This window comes from Grus americana, chromosome 11 (genome assembly GCF_028858705.1).
Source record: "Grus americana isolate bGruAme1 chromosome 11, bGruAme1.mat, whole genome shotgun sequence".
NCBI lineage: Eukaryota > Metazoa > Chordata > Aves > Gruiformes > Gruidae > Grus > Grus americana.
The window spans coordinates 394965-411015 of record NC_072862.1 but is presented as its reverse complement, the minus strand read 5'-3'; the positions used below and the strand labels follow the sequence as shown (position 1 = coordinate 411015).

The 16051-nt window shown below is 43.0% G+C and overlaps 1 protein-coding gene across 12 annotated transcripts in view; it reads right to left on the bottom strand.

Annotated features, from left to right (window-relative positions):
- Window positions 1–16051, bottom strand: part of TMCC1 (transmembrane and coiled-coil domain family 1) — a 117015-nt gene that overhangs the window by 64725 nt on the left and 36239 nt on the right. The window contains exon 1 of one of the 12 annotated variants that reach the window (XM_054838613.1): window positions 1275–1434. The exons of the other annotated variants lie outside the window; for them this stretch is intronic. Coding sequence (XP_054694588.1) covers window positions 1275–1313 — 39 coding nt within the window. The 5' untranslated portion in view covers window positions 1314–1434. Of the gene's footprint in view, window positions 1–1274; window positions 1435–16051 lie in introns of those variants that run through there. 12 annotated transcript variants of the gene reach the window in all.

Here is a 16051-nt window from a genome sequence, read left to right as displayed (position 1 = left end):
TTGGTAAACAAGAATTAAGATGGAATTATCTAAAGGAGTTCATTTAAAGTTATTTTGGCTGCCCCATATAAACAGAGCTTAGATAGGAAGTTCATTACTAACTAGATCAAGTCTCTTTTGAGGGGAAGATTAAACTCTGTAGTGCCTGTAGAGACTTCTGCTGCTTGCAGGCACAGCTCTTGACATGGAACAAGGTAAGCCGTTAAAAGATGCACGTTTCGCTTTTTTACAGCCCCTAAAAATGGCCATATCAGTTTCTCTAAGATGAGGAGATACTGAAAAAAAAAATCACAAATTAATAAGAATTGCAAAGCCAAGTCTGCAAGATATGTATTTTGACCTATTTGAAATGCTGAAAACAGCATTTTAAAATGTTGATGAACTTATTAAAACCTTTACAAACACATACAGGGCGAGGGGAGGAAGAGCTCACATGTAAAGTGAAAATTCAGCTTGCCATTTCAGCGTCCAATTAATTCTGTAATTCCTATGTCCAGAGCCAAGCTTGTTCAATGGGAATGGTTAGACACAAGAACAGGGCTGCACTGGCAGCTCTGTAGAAGTGTTCTTACCTGTAGTGCACTACACAGCCTTGCATTTATTCATGGATTGGTTTTTTCCAAATGTTTTTCAAACAACATACATTAGTTTGATTCAGTGACAAAACTGCAAGACTACATGGATTAACTATTCTCTCCTCTAAAGCGGCTTCTTGAAATAAATTAGAATGCTTGTAATTATTAAACAGCAAAACCTGTTCACAGCAACTCCTTTGTTCTTAAATACTGTATTAACAGCAAGTGCTGCTGAGCACTTCAAAGAGAGGAGGGCAAGCTTTCCTCCCATTTTTGCAGGTGTGTCACTGGGACAATTCATATTCCCCACTACTAAAGACATTCTAACCAGTACAAAGAACACGTTTAAGTAACCATCACAGGCAACTATCGTGCACACTCGCATATCGGCACAACTGTTAGTTACGTTCCCCCTTTTCATACATCCCCTTCTTCCAGTCCTGAGATTAAACCGAGCAAGGAAGCCGCAGCCTCCCCAAAAACCTACGCAATAATTGCAGTGTCAGACGAACAAAACCCGTACCTACTAACAGACAGTCTGCCTTAAAACACCAAAAAGCCCAACAACAAACAGAACCCCTTTGTGTCTCTAAGAGGCAAGAACAAAAGACGGAGCTGCCTCCTCCACACGGAGTCGCCCACCCCGGGCGGGCGGAGGTTTTGCCGACATCCAACGGCGCGGCCGCAGGCCCGACCCACCTTAGAGAGCTGCCTCCGGAGGCTGAAGCGCTGGACCATGGTCTGCCTCGGTCCTCAGACAAAGCGGTCCGCAGCGGGGCATGGAGGGAGCAGGGCGGCAGCCGGCTGCAATCAGCTGAGGCAGCGCATCCTCGGGCCGCCGGCAGGCGCAGCCGGGAGCCCTCCCGTCCTAAAACTTGAGACTCTTCTTTGTCCGGGGGCGCCCCGAGGAGGGATGGGGAGGGCAGGGCGCTCCCCGCCTGCCGCTGCGGGGGGGCGGGCACCGGCACCCCCGCCCGCCCCGCCCCAACCCAGCTCCGCAGCCCCCGGAGCGGCAGCCGGGAAGGGCCGTCCCCACGGGGAGCCGGCCGAACCGCTGCCCCCGCCCCCGGGCCAGAGCCGCGCCCCGCGCAGCACACCCGACCCCCGGCGCGGCTCGGCGCGGATGGCTGCGGGCAGCGACAGGCCGAGCACGGCCCCGGAGCCCGGAGGTCCTGGGAAGGGGCTCCGTCTCCGGGCAGGCACGGGACACCGCGCCCGCCCTGCCCGCCGCTCCCAAGGCAGGCCCGCCCGTGTCGGCAAGGCTGGGCCCCGGGAAGCACGGCCACGCCTCCGCAGCTCGCCGGCAAGCCTTTTACACCCGCACGGCCCTTTCCGCTTTGGGACAGACCGGGTCCCCCACGGGTCCTGCTCTGACCCGCCAAGCGGGCCGGGGGAGGGCCGGCCTCGGGGTGCCGCTCTGCGGGCAGGAGCGGGCCCGGAGCCAGCCGTGCGCTGGAGGACAGAGCCCTCCGGCAGCACGGCCTCTCGCCGCTCCGCACCCCCACGGCAGCGTTACCTACATGTGCTTTTAACAGACACGTCACCCTGCGGCCGCATCCGTACACCTCGCGGAGCAGCGTGGCTCCAGCCACCCAAAGCCGCTAGAGCAGGGCGCGGTCGAAACAAGCCACAACGCCGAGGTAGCACAGACACTATGCATGAAAAAAGGAAAATGTCACTGAGCCAGGCTCCACCAGCCGCCCTGTCCAGCTCCCTACTTGCCTTCACGCTATAGCAGGCGAGGTTTAATTCTTCTATGGGAACCAGCACAGAACACCCTGCCTACAGTCACTAGAAAATAGTTGGAAGAAAATGTTTCTCTCTTCCCACCACAAATATGCAATAAAGATCTATGGTGAAATAGTCAGGTACACTTTCATTTCTTCAAATGTCTTGACAAGAGTGGATTTTGAATTCTTAAATTGTTCTTTCTTCCCTTACAGTATTGTAAGGGGAGTGATGGACACAGTATTACCTTCATGCAGAAATGGGAACTACAGGACTCCACCAGTTTGCTACAAGATCTGCAGCAATGCTCTAAGGTGTTTCAAGAAACCAGCAGCAAGGACACGTGCATTTCCAATTCATGCCGTTCAGACAGAGGTCCAGATCTCAATGAATTGGCTCAAACATCTACCAGGATCTTAATAAAAGGAGGAGGGAAACCAAAAACCCCAGACACACGGAGGAGCTCAAAGTCTCTGGAAACAAGTCAATTACCCACGTAGTCCTCGCTCAGCACTTTCATTGTGGACTTCTCAGGATTTTATTTCCAAGCCCTTTTGAAATTGCCTCCTGCCTGTGATTTTGCTCTCATTTCTTTCTATTCCTCCAATTTAAAACTACTGCATGCTCCTGCTCTGGATGTCAAAATATGCTCATGGCACACTTATGGTGGGAGCTTTCCCACCATGATCCACTGAAGCAGTAAGGCAATACTTAAAGTGAAAACATCAACTACGTTTGAACAAAAAATGGAATTTTATATCTCTTCAAAGTATCACTATATCCCTACTTTTTACGTACAGTAAATGAATAAATTTAAGAAGTTTAAAGATGTATCCTGCATTCTCCATTCTTTCTCTTACACAAAATAAAAAAAATTACATGCAAGCCATCGCACATGCATTATATCTGGATTTAGGTGCAATCCAGAGTCAGGCACTTGAAAATTGATGAAGATTTTCTACAATTCTCTTTCAAAGAAGCGGGGAGGCTAGTATCAAAGCATCATCCTGAATTCAGCAAGCATGAAACTGCCAATGCCAACTGTTTGAGAATCCCAGTAAAATGTCACTTTCAGCTCTATAATTCTCAAATGCCCCTACTGGCCCCATTTTATGGATGGGAAAATGGGCAAATTCAAGGGAAAGCCTAGAGTCAGTTCCATGGCCTGTGCTGGAAGGGTCTGTCTCACAAGGTATGGGCATGTGGATCATTGTTGGAAGGACTGCAGTCATTGCAGACACTGTGAACAGGTAAGCTAGGCATTCACTGACATAAATGGACTATCACTTAAATATGACAGATGATGCAACCATGCAGCAAGTGATAGAAAAGAGCAATAGAAATGAAGTTCTGAGGCTACCTGAGATGGTTACACACACCCTCATGTAGTTACCTGCTATTAAACTTAAGCAAAGACATACTGAGTTTCCAGACTTGGTGTCTGTGTCTAAGTGGTATACTAGAAGAGGGTTTGGAGGTTAGACCACCAGATCCCATCCCAAAGTACTCTTCTGTAAAATTTGCCCCCCAGAATACATTTTTCAGCCTCCTGTGTGGAGAAGGGTGTATCCTGCTGTAATGCACGTGACCAAGGTTTGAGAGCAAGGTTAGTCTTCCATTCAAGTCACCATGTAAGAAGATAACAAAACTTTTGTAAAAATGATCATATGTCATGCAAAAGGCTCATCAGACAGGCTTCATAAATACTAGGCACAACTATAGCACTTCTCTTTGCCTTAGATTTTTGTTAATACTAATAGAATTCAGTAAAGGTGTACTTGTTCTGCAAGCAAATGATCCTCATGACTCTCAGTCCCTGATTATCTTTACGTGGAGGGTTCAATAGCAAGTTTGAGTTTCATGGCTAATGCGATTCACGTCTGATGAATACCCCGTTAGCTGAGTTCTGCCTGGCATGGAAGACAATGAGGCGTAAAAAGTTGTGCTGGAGTTGTTAAATGGTGAACATCAGTGTAGCCCTGGACACTGTAGGAAAAAATGACATTTCTAAGCAGCACAATCACCTTTGTAACAGCTAGTTCTTCTCATTCATGCTGCTGGTGCCTTCTAGTACAAAGGGACACCGAGCACTATCGTATCTCAGCAGCTGATACAACCCTTCCTCTGTTCAAAGACAAAGCACGTGTGCTTTATTTTCAGTACCACTAGTCCCCTGCTGCAGCATGGTGCACTGTCTTCTGTACAGAGAAGAGAGAAACAATGCATGCTTCCTTACAGTCTTTTGGTTTTGTATTGTTTGATAGTACCTAATGACAGAAAGCCTAAAAAATGCATTGTCTGAACTAAAACACTACCGATAGAGGCCAGAGTTTTCTAGAGGATGCAAAAAACATTGTGCCTTCCTTTTTGCCCAGTACTTGCAATATTTGCCATAGACAGACAACTGTGGAGTTGCTTTAGTACTAGATTGACATTTTAACATGACAGATAAAGACTTCAATTATTCAAAGTGAAATGAAAAAGAAACCACACCTCAATGAATTTGAAATGCTACTCAGAAATTCCTATCAAAGTTATAGGCATGCTTTGCCCATAATATGTAGCCAAATTTTTTCACTAGAGAAAACAGAGGCATTCGTTCATACAAATATCAAAACATTCCCTCTACTTGATTGCTTCTACATTCTTTTTTCTCTGTCACAGTTTTAAAACCACATACATTACTCCTCCCTGTATATATGTTATTTGACTTAGGACATCCAAAGACGACATGTGGATGATGATGTTAGATGGCAGAGATTAAACTAACCACACTCCATAACAGATTTCATATTCCAAGTCTAATTAAACAAAAGCTTACTGTACAAACAGCATTCAGCTCATTTGCTCCAATCATCTACAACACCAGCAGTTAGTGCCAACTACACAGCCTGATTTACTAGTAAAACTTAAACCTTAAATAGGCTGTCATTATGCAACTCAAAGAATATGGAATTAGATCAAAAAGGCTGCTTGGGATGGCAGAAGTACTCATAACTGACTGTTAGTACTTAACCCACAAAACGCATTCTGCACCACCACCAGAACCACCATCTGAATGCTCTGTGAATGTAGTGCTAACTTGTAATTGCAGTATCTCCCTCTCCTGACTACATCTATAATCCATATTTTGTAGACCAATGCAAACCAATATGTTTTCATGCTCAGCCACAAGAAAGTTACTTTAATGAATGTGTGGGTATTTTTAGCCTTAAAAAGGCAAATAAAATCAATGCATGAGGCAGTGATTCGCTGTGTTTCTTTTCACATATTGGGCATATTCTGAAACTTTAAAGCAGCAGGAAATTTAATAGGATTTGATATTGCAAGAAAAAAATAAAATCTGAAAATAATTTACGACTGCATCACTGTTGCAGACTCAGTTCGCACGATACGGATTTAGCCTAACCGGAGCCTGAGTACCTGTGATGCAAATGCACTCATGTTTGACTAGGGTATCACTACTGCACACAGCTAGGACTTGATGGCATCTCTCTCAGCATCCTACACTGCAGCGAACAGATCCACTGCAGTACTCTTTCACAGGAAAGTGCTGGAAGTTTTCTAGGCATATAGTGGAAAACTACAGAAAGGCACTGGATGACTACCACCATACAAGTGACTTGACCTGTATGCTCACAACAAGATAGGGAGATTACTCATCTGAGCAGAAGACAACATCCTGAGCAGTGCAAAGTACATAACTCTCAGCAGACGTGTGGGCTGACAAGAGAAGGCAAATAGGCAAGACCTGAACTTAACTGTATGTCAAACTCAAGATTGAAGATGTACCCTACACTGCAAAGTAGGTTCCAGCTGCTTCAGAACAGCCACTAAAGTCAGGAAACTTCTGGTTTGATGCTGAACACCTCCAAAGCTATGTGCTTTTGTTTCCTTTCTGCTAATTTATCCATTCACTATTAAATGACTGGGGGCCCACATACCTGAATAACCTTTGTCTGCATCCTCAGTGTTCATTCTGAGAACTTATATATCATGTACAATTTTTACAACTCAAACACAGACACAGAATTGCAACATGAATCAAAAAAGGAGGGCTCCATTTTGTATAACATTTAAATGGCTATAGCATTGATCCCTTCAGTACATGGACTTACCTACACAGGAAAGTCTTTTCTAAATAACTCTAGTCGATGAGCAAAACTACTGGAATCAGGAACAGCTCCCAACTCTTGGGGCCAGAGCACGTCCCAGCTGAGTTTTGACTCCATATCATGGTAAGACTGGATTATCCAGCACTCCACTGCTCACCAGACCTCAGCTTGAACGGGCAGGAAGCCCTGGCGTAACGGCCAAAAGGATCCATGGCACGCTCCAGCCATAACAAATCTAGGGGCCTGGATCTCGTGGCATGCTATGGCTATGGTGTGCACCCGGCTGTTAGAAGTCAGTTGTGCACTGACTCCACACAAAATTACTCTCTGTTGTATGTACTGCGAAAGTACGTTTCACTGCCGTGCATGGTTGCATAGTCTTGTAGAAAAACGAAGGTTACTTAGGCCAGAATATTTGCCTTGTTAAGGAAAAATGTTTTTAGACTATTTTTAAAGAAATCAAATGACTTGGAGGCTAGAGATAGAGGAGACATTTGCGGTTGGGCCACGAAGAGTTATGAGAAGGGTCAGTGTGGTTCTCTAAATAAAACTTGATGGGAAAGTTACAAAAAGATTAAACAGAGGTGTTTATTTTATAACTGTCATCCAAAAGTAACATCTATAGATGCATACCTCAGCACTGAAAACTCCAGCTGTGATATGAGAGCATTATTTGGTAGCATTCTGCCCTGTCAGTGGTAACTCAGAGGTTTCAAAATGCAGAAATATGCAGAGGAAGTGTTCTCTGCCAGAACTTGGACTCCTTTTCAGAATGCTCACTTTTCTAGGAAATACATAGATAGTACATTAACCAGTCACCAGGCCTTGATTTTATAATGACCATGTAGAGCTGACAAAGGAAACCAATGGGACAGGAACACTAGAAAACCTCGTTGTGCTGGTGGAGCACATACCAGATGCTCAGGGGAATCTGCATCTAGCAGCTGCATCATTCTCTTCTCTGAACTGGGTCAGTACTACTTGTTCTGCAGTTTGACTATATTCAGAAGCCTTGTGCACACCATTCAATTCCTGCTGCAGGAATTCTATACCATCTTGAGCAGTCTCCATGTCTGGAAGGCTGCCACACTTACTGCTGTTGAGACCACCAGGCTTGTCAGCATTCCCATGACAATATCCTCCCATGGCTGAAAATAGCTTCTCCAAAGAACTCTCTCCATTGTCTCCTGGTCTTTGTGTTCAAAGATACACATAGGATTTTTGAATTTCATTTGGGAACCCAATGACCAGTTGGACGGCTTCCAAAGGAAGTGCAGTCAAGAAATCAGTAATGCAGCGCGGGAGACAAACTCCCTCCACGACCGCGTCAGAACAAAATGCTGGAACAAGGGCAGCCGGGGAAGGCATTTTATCCGCTGCATCTAAACTTCCCTGTTTCCATGCTGTCTGACAGTAGATACTAGAGGCTCTGGGCAATCACCCTCCCACCCTCAGGGCTCTGTGCCAAAAGTCCCAAGGACTACCTGGTACCTCCTCTGTCCAACCCTTCGGACAGAGTGCCTCGCTTCGTTCATGGACGCTCAAATCTCTTTTCTCCATCAGACCCCATGACTCAGAGTCAGGGCAAGACAGAGATAAAGGAAAGGAGCCAGCTGGCTGAAATTTAATCCACATCAGACTGAGATGGAACTGGTAGATTAGCAAAACTGATGATAGCAACATTCTCCTTTGCCTCTGTAGCCAAGGCCTCACACTCAGCATTTCCAAAATGATTTTTATGATCTGCATAGTTAATGAATGGCTCCTACTCTTACGCAGAGACACGCGCAACTTTTTTCCTGAGTCCCCTTTCACTAAGCTATCATAACTCTTTTTCCTATTATTACCTTCCTACAGCAATTCATTCCTGTGTAATAGATTAATTGCTGAATGTTTCTTTCTCTATTCAGGAACATAAAACACTTCAACCTTTCAAAACAATCTCTCATCATGCTAACACTTCCAAAGCTGTCTGTAACATGTAGTACTTCTAAAGCCACAGACTAAAGTAGTAATGTGAAAGATTCGGACATACCAAACTTCTGAAGAGATATTCTAAACAGCTTACTGCATCAGAATTCCTATAGGCAATGGCATTAAATTATATACAGATGTATAAGTATACATGTGTAATGTATAGACAATCAGTTACATCTGAATATTTAGCAAATATTGAAAAGTAGTGAAGTAACAGAAAGCTTTCTATATGCAAATCAGTATAAAATGTAGTTATAAACAACAGTGTGTTGTGTAAATTAAAGGAAAAGAAGGGTGGAAAAAAATCAAGAAATATAAAATATTTATGCTATATGCACAGACACTCCAGTGTCATTTATCAACATAATATCCACACATGAGACTTCCATAGTTGTAATCTATTTTCCATCCAAGGTATTCTCTTTATGGTTTAAAAACTTCAAGAAGCCTTGTCCTCCTGAAGAAATAAAAATGTTCTCCCTGACACCCCCTTCCCCCCCTCCTTTTTTTTAAAAAATAAATCAGGGGGGTGTGTTACAATCATCTGCATATTTTACTGCTGAAGCAGTAAGTCTTTAGTAGCAGCACTTCTGTGTTAAACAAAGACAATGCAATTAAGGTTTGTGCAAGAGGGTGTACTCTCGTCTCCTAGCTTGCACAAGTCCAAAATGCTCGCAGTAGAATTTAGGGCCTTATTAAGAGCTTTGCCAACAAGTCTAGTCAAAAGGAGCGCAAAAGCAAGCATATGCTGTGTAATCAACCCTAACAGAAACAAAGGCAGGGACCCTGACTGCAGCACTGCCTTAACCTAAGGGGTGGCTCCACTCATTGCTGCTGGTTTGGAATTACCCCCCTGTAAGTCTGCAGCTTGTAACCAAATAAACGGCACATTCCACAGACAACGGAGTACAAGAGAAACTGCTGCCAGCTAATACTTCACAGTCGCGTTGCTTTTATGTGCATCAATGTACATACTGTCAAGTGTAGCCACCTCTGCAGTGAAATGCCTCCATTGTTCTATTCAGATCAGCACCCCTACACAGTGAGCCCAAAACCTCAATTTGCTCCTCTTGTGATAGAAACACTGCAAGTGGAACTTAGGTAAGGAGAATGTAAAAAAAAAAAAAAAACCACCAAAACAAAACACACCAAACACCAAACCTTGGCCTGGTCAGCAGCATGAATGCTTCTGACTGGAACAGTCCAGACAATCTTATCCAGCAACCATTTAGCTATTTGAGATTTTTGAAAATTATAAAACCAGAAAGATTTCAGTCAGATTGAGAAAACACACTAAAGTGACCAAATGCTGCTTTTGTATATGGAGTTGGCACGTTCAGACCCTTTCAGAGGGCTCTGACGAGGCTCTGTGCATATCAGCCTTATGCAGCGCAGGGCTGTGCCGTACACTGGCTCTTCCCAATGGCAACACAATGCCCAACAGTCTCCTGCACACGTCGGCACCTCTGTGTGCATTGCCACATTTTTTCCTCAAAAAAAGCTTTGGCTACAATTTTTATCAGTCACACCTTCTCAGGCATCCATGCCATTTATCAATACAATAATACAATAGTGTTTCTTCAAAAGAACAGCAACGTCCCCGACTCAACAGTTTGATCAAGTACGAGGCAGTGCCAGGAGCAACCCCCTCTCACCACCACTTTTGTCGCTGGCTTTCCCAGGGCTAATTCGCTGCCCTCTGCAACCTACAGCCAAACGAAAGCAAGGCACTCGCGCTCCCCAGGTGGGAAGAGCCGTCCACAACTGACACAGCCGCCTGTCCCTCCTCCGCACTCCTTTTCGCTTCTCAAGAGAGCGACGTCTCTTCCTCCCGCTGCGGATGTTCAGCAGAACAACCCGGCAGTACTGACATGCCCAGCGTTAAACACACGCGTGTACAAGATGGGGCCTGCAGCACCTTTATGAAGCTTTACACGCAGCTCGGCCTCCCTGGCCTGTACAGCTCGCGAGGGGCCAGTGGCGCACACCCCCACAGCGGCACGACGCTGTCCTGTTGATAACGGCTAAACTGTCTCAGAGGGGACATTAGGACTTTGGAGAGAAGCCTGAAAAAGTAATTCAGCAGTGTTGGAAATTCACTGAGGCTTTCCATGAAAACAGCAGCTTACCAAGTATGATTCTTGTTTCTATACAGTCCCTCTCCCAAACAAGAAAAACTATTTATTGTTACCACATTCAGAATGGAGAAAATTCTAATTTTAGTAAAAGTCATCAAATTTTATTTTCAAATTTAAAATGAACTTGACCTAATGAACTACTGTCTCTGCCTGATATCCTTTCATGAGAACACAAAACACACTCAGAATTTATTTTTAGTATAAAATCTCTTGTAACCACTTTTCTTTTTAAAAATGCTCAGTAAGAATTGAATTTTTTGTTTTAATATCCCTCTCACTGAGATCTTCCACAGCTTTTTACTTATACATCGAATTCAGAGTTTTCAGCAGGGATTTTTTTTTTAAATTATTTTTTAGCATTATATCAGGTTAGCAGAAATATATATATATATATGAAAGTCAAATTGATACTTTATAAATTTAAATAGGTAGCTGTCTGACTGATAACCTCTTATGGAAAGACCTGTTGGAATAATCAACATTAGAGAAATTTTCTTACTGCAGAAAGTTTGTATATGCTTGAATACATGAAATTTTAACTTCCATTCTCAGAATCAACCCTTTGTTTATTATATACATATTTCAAAGTAAAATATTTTTAAAGATACTTATACATTCTAAATTTGTCACTATCGGCCTACAGTTTTCTGTATATGACAGGGTATAAGTTGCTTCAGGAAAACAAAATTAGATTCAAGAAAAGTATTTAAATATTTTTCTTTGGGTTATTTAAATTAAACTACTTTCATAATCACTTGTATTTTCCAGAAGACATTTGATTTCATTGCTGTGTTAAGATAATTCTCTCTCTCAACCATCGCACAGACGATAAGTGGTATCTCTGAAGGCCAATTCAGTAGCTCCAACGACTCCATCTTCAGGACAAGATTAAGCAAACTGTTCCTGTGCCCATTTTCAGAAAAGTCACAGCTCCCTCTGCTGACTAAAGTGTCGCTGCTGTGAAAATGCTGCGCACAGGAACCAAAGGCACCTTACAAACCCTTCGGTTGCGTTTGGGTTGGCTTTCAAGATGCCACCGTTGTGCAAGCTGTAGGTGACGGAGGAGACCCACCCCACAACGGGGGAAAGGTGCCATCAGTAACCACCGTACCTGCATCTCGGCCAGACCACCTCAAGCACCCTTTTCCTATCAAAGCCCTTCACGTTTATGGGCCACCATAACACTCAAACATAAAAGATGTCATCCCCACCTAAGAAAATATCAAACAGCAACATGGAAATAACCAAGTTTACAGATAAAGTTAACGATTGAGCCGGAAATATGAACCCACTTCCCTTACCCCAGCATCCTGGCTTTCAGGCCAACAGGGGCTGCTGCTGCCATTACCCCGTCTTTGCTTCACTCAAAGTAACAAAACCTGCTAATTCAGGCTTCCTCCTCTGCTTTATTTTAGGCTGTATTACGTCAGGTAGGACTCATCTGTCCTGCATACATTCAACGCTGGCAGAAAGTGGGACGTGTACATAGTACTGCTTACATATATTTTTCTTAAACTGCAAGTAAAAATTACTTGAAGTTAAAAGAAAAGTTTTAATAGGGACCATATTTCTGTTCCTGGCTAGCACCAGTTTGCTGCGTGAATACAGCAATTCTCCACTTCTCATCAGTAAAATCACAGACTTCTCATCTTTGTAAAATATTTGAACATACCCCAGTGAAATCTCCTTCCTTCCTGCACACTGTGGGATCAAGAGATTAGACTAGCTATTTTATTCAGGATCTCTGGCTGCAAACTGCACAAGGTATATAAACACAAACAGCATTGCCACAAGTCCTACTTCGCTATGAGCACCCTGGCAGAGATGTTATGATACCACTGATACCGCTCCTCTTCGCCACCCGCTTCTTTTTCATTTGAAAAATAGCAAATGGAGGTATAAGGGCTACTGCAGGGGAAGTGCTGAAGTTTTTAATATTAATTTCCAACTAAAAACCGCTTAGAATTACTGCAGAACAGCAGTTTCCAGAAGCTTCAGAAAACATTCATGACAACTTTGCAAAAATTATTATAAGATACATACATATTGCAGTCAATCCTACAATTAGAAGTGACTTAAAATGTTTTTGAGTTGCCACAGAATTTGATATTAGCACAATAACTATCATATACAGTGTTGCTACAGCGAACAACAGGCAAACAAAGCATTATCTTTAACTTTGGTGATATCACTAGATAGAGTTGGTTCAGTGCATTTCCTAATTGCTCAAATCAGCATGTTATTGAAATTGACTCCCTTCCCAAGGGAGATTTGGGGATGATCGTGGATGGTATTCTAATCTGGAAGATGTGAACCTATCAAAAATATTGGTTACAGAGCTCCAGGAGCTCTGCTAACAGTTATAGCATACACGTGTCTCCATAGCTTGCCTCATCATGACTCTGAACAACGTCAGCAAAAGATGTATGGCTGAGTTTTAACAGCACTGCCTACAGAAGTTTGAATCTGCAGTTTTGTAATTGAGCAACCAAGTAACCAGCCCTTTGTGGAGAAAGAGGTAACCACAACAGGCATATGCTGTCAGCTAAAAAACCACAGTATCGTATTACAGGGAACTTGAAGATGCACAATGCCTATTAAGTCATTCTATCTACTTTCTATCCACTGTGGATTGTCCACCTACATTATATTTTCTATTGTCTTGGTCCATTTCAGGCTGTGGTGTCAGAAAATAATTTCTTAATTCCACATCTGTGGGTAGCTACTGATGCTCCCTTAACCATAACGAATGATTCTCTCCATTCTACAGCATTTACTATTATTCACTAATACATAATACTGCAGCAGAAAGCTTTGGAAAGCGTCAGTTAATTATGTCATAAATAGTGTCTCCCTGTTACTCTGGAAGACAAAGTACCTTGGGCAGAAAAAGGTGTTCACCACGCTGAATCTAACCAGGGAAATCTATGGGCTTGCAAAGGGATTTCAATCTACAACACTGCATTCTTGAGCCTTGCTGTCATTTTAGTCCCTACTAGCAAAACAACCGTTATCTGCAGAGTAAAAACCAGTAACTTGAGATAAGATTAGGTATTCAGACTAAGGACATAATCCTCAACCGACCAAATCACACATTTGCTCAAGAAAATATTAGCAAGCTTATTATGGAAAGTTCATCTGTTTCACTTGCTGTCAGTCACAAGGACCTGTTCTCACTCAAAAACCCCCACCAAACTAAACTAAAATATGTATATTTATCAAAATCTATAGTTACAGTGACACTAAACTTCCAGTTGCATAAACATCCTTTGCAGAGGCCAATTATATTCCTTATTTTTGTGCCTTGACCTGTCAAGAGCAAGGAGCTTGGCACGGATGCAGGCTTCCAGAGCACCAGGGGAAGGAATGTCTCCCTGACCCAACAGCATCTGTGAGCCTTTGGACAAAGAACTGTGCAGAAGAATCACGCCTACAACTCTCAGCTGAAAAAAAAAAAAAAATCTTTCTGAAATCAGACCACAGAAAAGTATTGCAAATTGAAAGTGACAGAAAAGAAAAACAGTTGAATGGGAAAAGTTCCAAGTTAAAAGCATGCTCAGCAGAAAAGTTGCAAAAACAGATTTGAAAGGAATCTTTAAAACTCTTAGATGATCTACTGTTCTCTTCCATGGAACCGAATTCTGGAAGAGAAAAAATATGAAGAAAATAAGAAATAGCTGCCACTCTCCAAAAGACAACAATCAGAGATTACAATCATACACTTGTAGATGGATAACTATACTAAAGGATTTCTAGAATTTTTGGTTCCTTTGAGATGAATTTTAAATTATGACTCAAGGAATAATACATTGTCTGGGACTCGATTAAGTTATGCATTGCAGCAACAGGAAATATTATATAAAGTTTCAGAGTTCCCACAGTCCCTGTGTAGCCCTCTAACACAGTATTGCCATCACTGGTAACACACCGCAGGCTTTGTGCTGAGCTTGCAACGCCTCAGGACTGAGGCTTGCTCTGTCAGTACTTTTCTTGACCCGCTTGCAGCTTTGTTTCATTTAGTTTAGCTGTGACAGCGACTTCCCCAACTGACCAGGTGTCTATGGCTAATCTGCTTCAGTTGTGTTTATCATCAGGAGGTACAACCATAGTTTTAGATAGACAGAAGTAACAAGAGGTTTTTCTACATGGAACGAGATACTTACAGCTCCATAGTACTGATGCAGCGTAATGAAATACAGGCCTGTATCACAACAGGAGAGGCTGTGACAAGTGGAGATGTAGGATGCAACAGAGGAGTGCAGGCACAGGTTGATAAGAGACGGGGCACAGACTTGGCACTGGAAACCTCACAGCTATGAACAACTCGCTAATGGTCAGGTAAAGAAAGGTAGATGTGGAGCTGCAGAAAGGGGGGGGGCGAGAACAAAGAAACAGCATGTGATATACAGAAAAGGTACCATACATGGTAAATGTGGATGTACATGGAGCTGCAGACCAATAAAGAAAAAGAAAGGTCTAAACGTGTGTTTGCAAACACATACAAAATACCCCAGGTACATCCTAGGGTGAGGAAGATGAAACCATCAGCCTGAACGTTGTGTTCCTCACAGTGAAGGACTCCAGATGTTGACAACCTGCTGTAATACCCACACACCTCCAACCTGACCAGAATGAAATGACCAACTGTAGGTTGCAGAGCAGCAGTGGAATGGTGAGTGTAACCCAAAGAAAGGGGTTATAAATTAAGACGAGTATGTATAATGACTTTAACAGCATTATTTTTATTTTTTTATTTTTCTGTAACAATTAGATCTGGACTAATAATGATTACATCCTTAAGATTTCAATTACACTAACATTAAATTCTTGGCTCTAGGGTCTCCTTACATATCATGTGTGTCATCTTTGCCCACAAACAAGACTTTGAGGCTAACACCACACTTGTGCTTCACAAAGGTTACTGTTACCAGCTAGGGAAAAGCAGTGCCTGGTACAGCATGGTCTTTCAGAGCAATTAAGCAATTGAAGATTAATTTCTGAGCTTGTGAAACAATCCTCAGCCTACTCCTGACCTATCTCAATCTGCAATTAAGCCATTACAGTGACCTGCCAGTATCTCATCTTGTTGCAAGATGCAAACAATGCAACCCTATCCCTGTACAAAGCATCAGCATCGGGTTGTGCTTTTCTGCTGGGGGAGAACAGTGTTTGCTGTCACGAGGACCGGAGCTGTATTAGTCACACTTACGTGCAGCACACAGCTGTCCATTTGGATTTGCTGGAAATCCAGATCTGTGGCTCCGAGTGCTTGCAGCACCAGTTTTAAGAAAGAAAATATATTACAGTTGTCCTGAAATGTTCCTCGTACTTCAATCCATCCAGGTTGTTGTACACCTTGATGTCAGGATACAGGTAACCCCTACTTTGCCTTCCCAGATGAGTAAAATCTCTCCCTTTACATAACTCTGCAAGATTAGTGCTGTTTTAGCATAACTCAGCTACAGGTACTAGAAATAAAATCATATATATTATTTCCAGAAGGGCTTGCGACTAACCT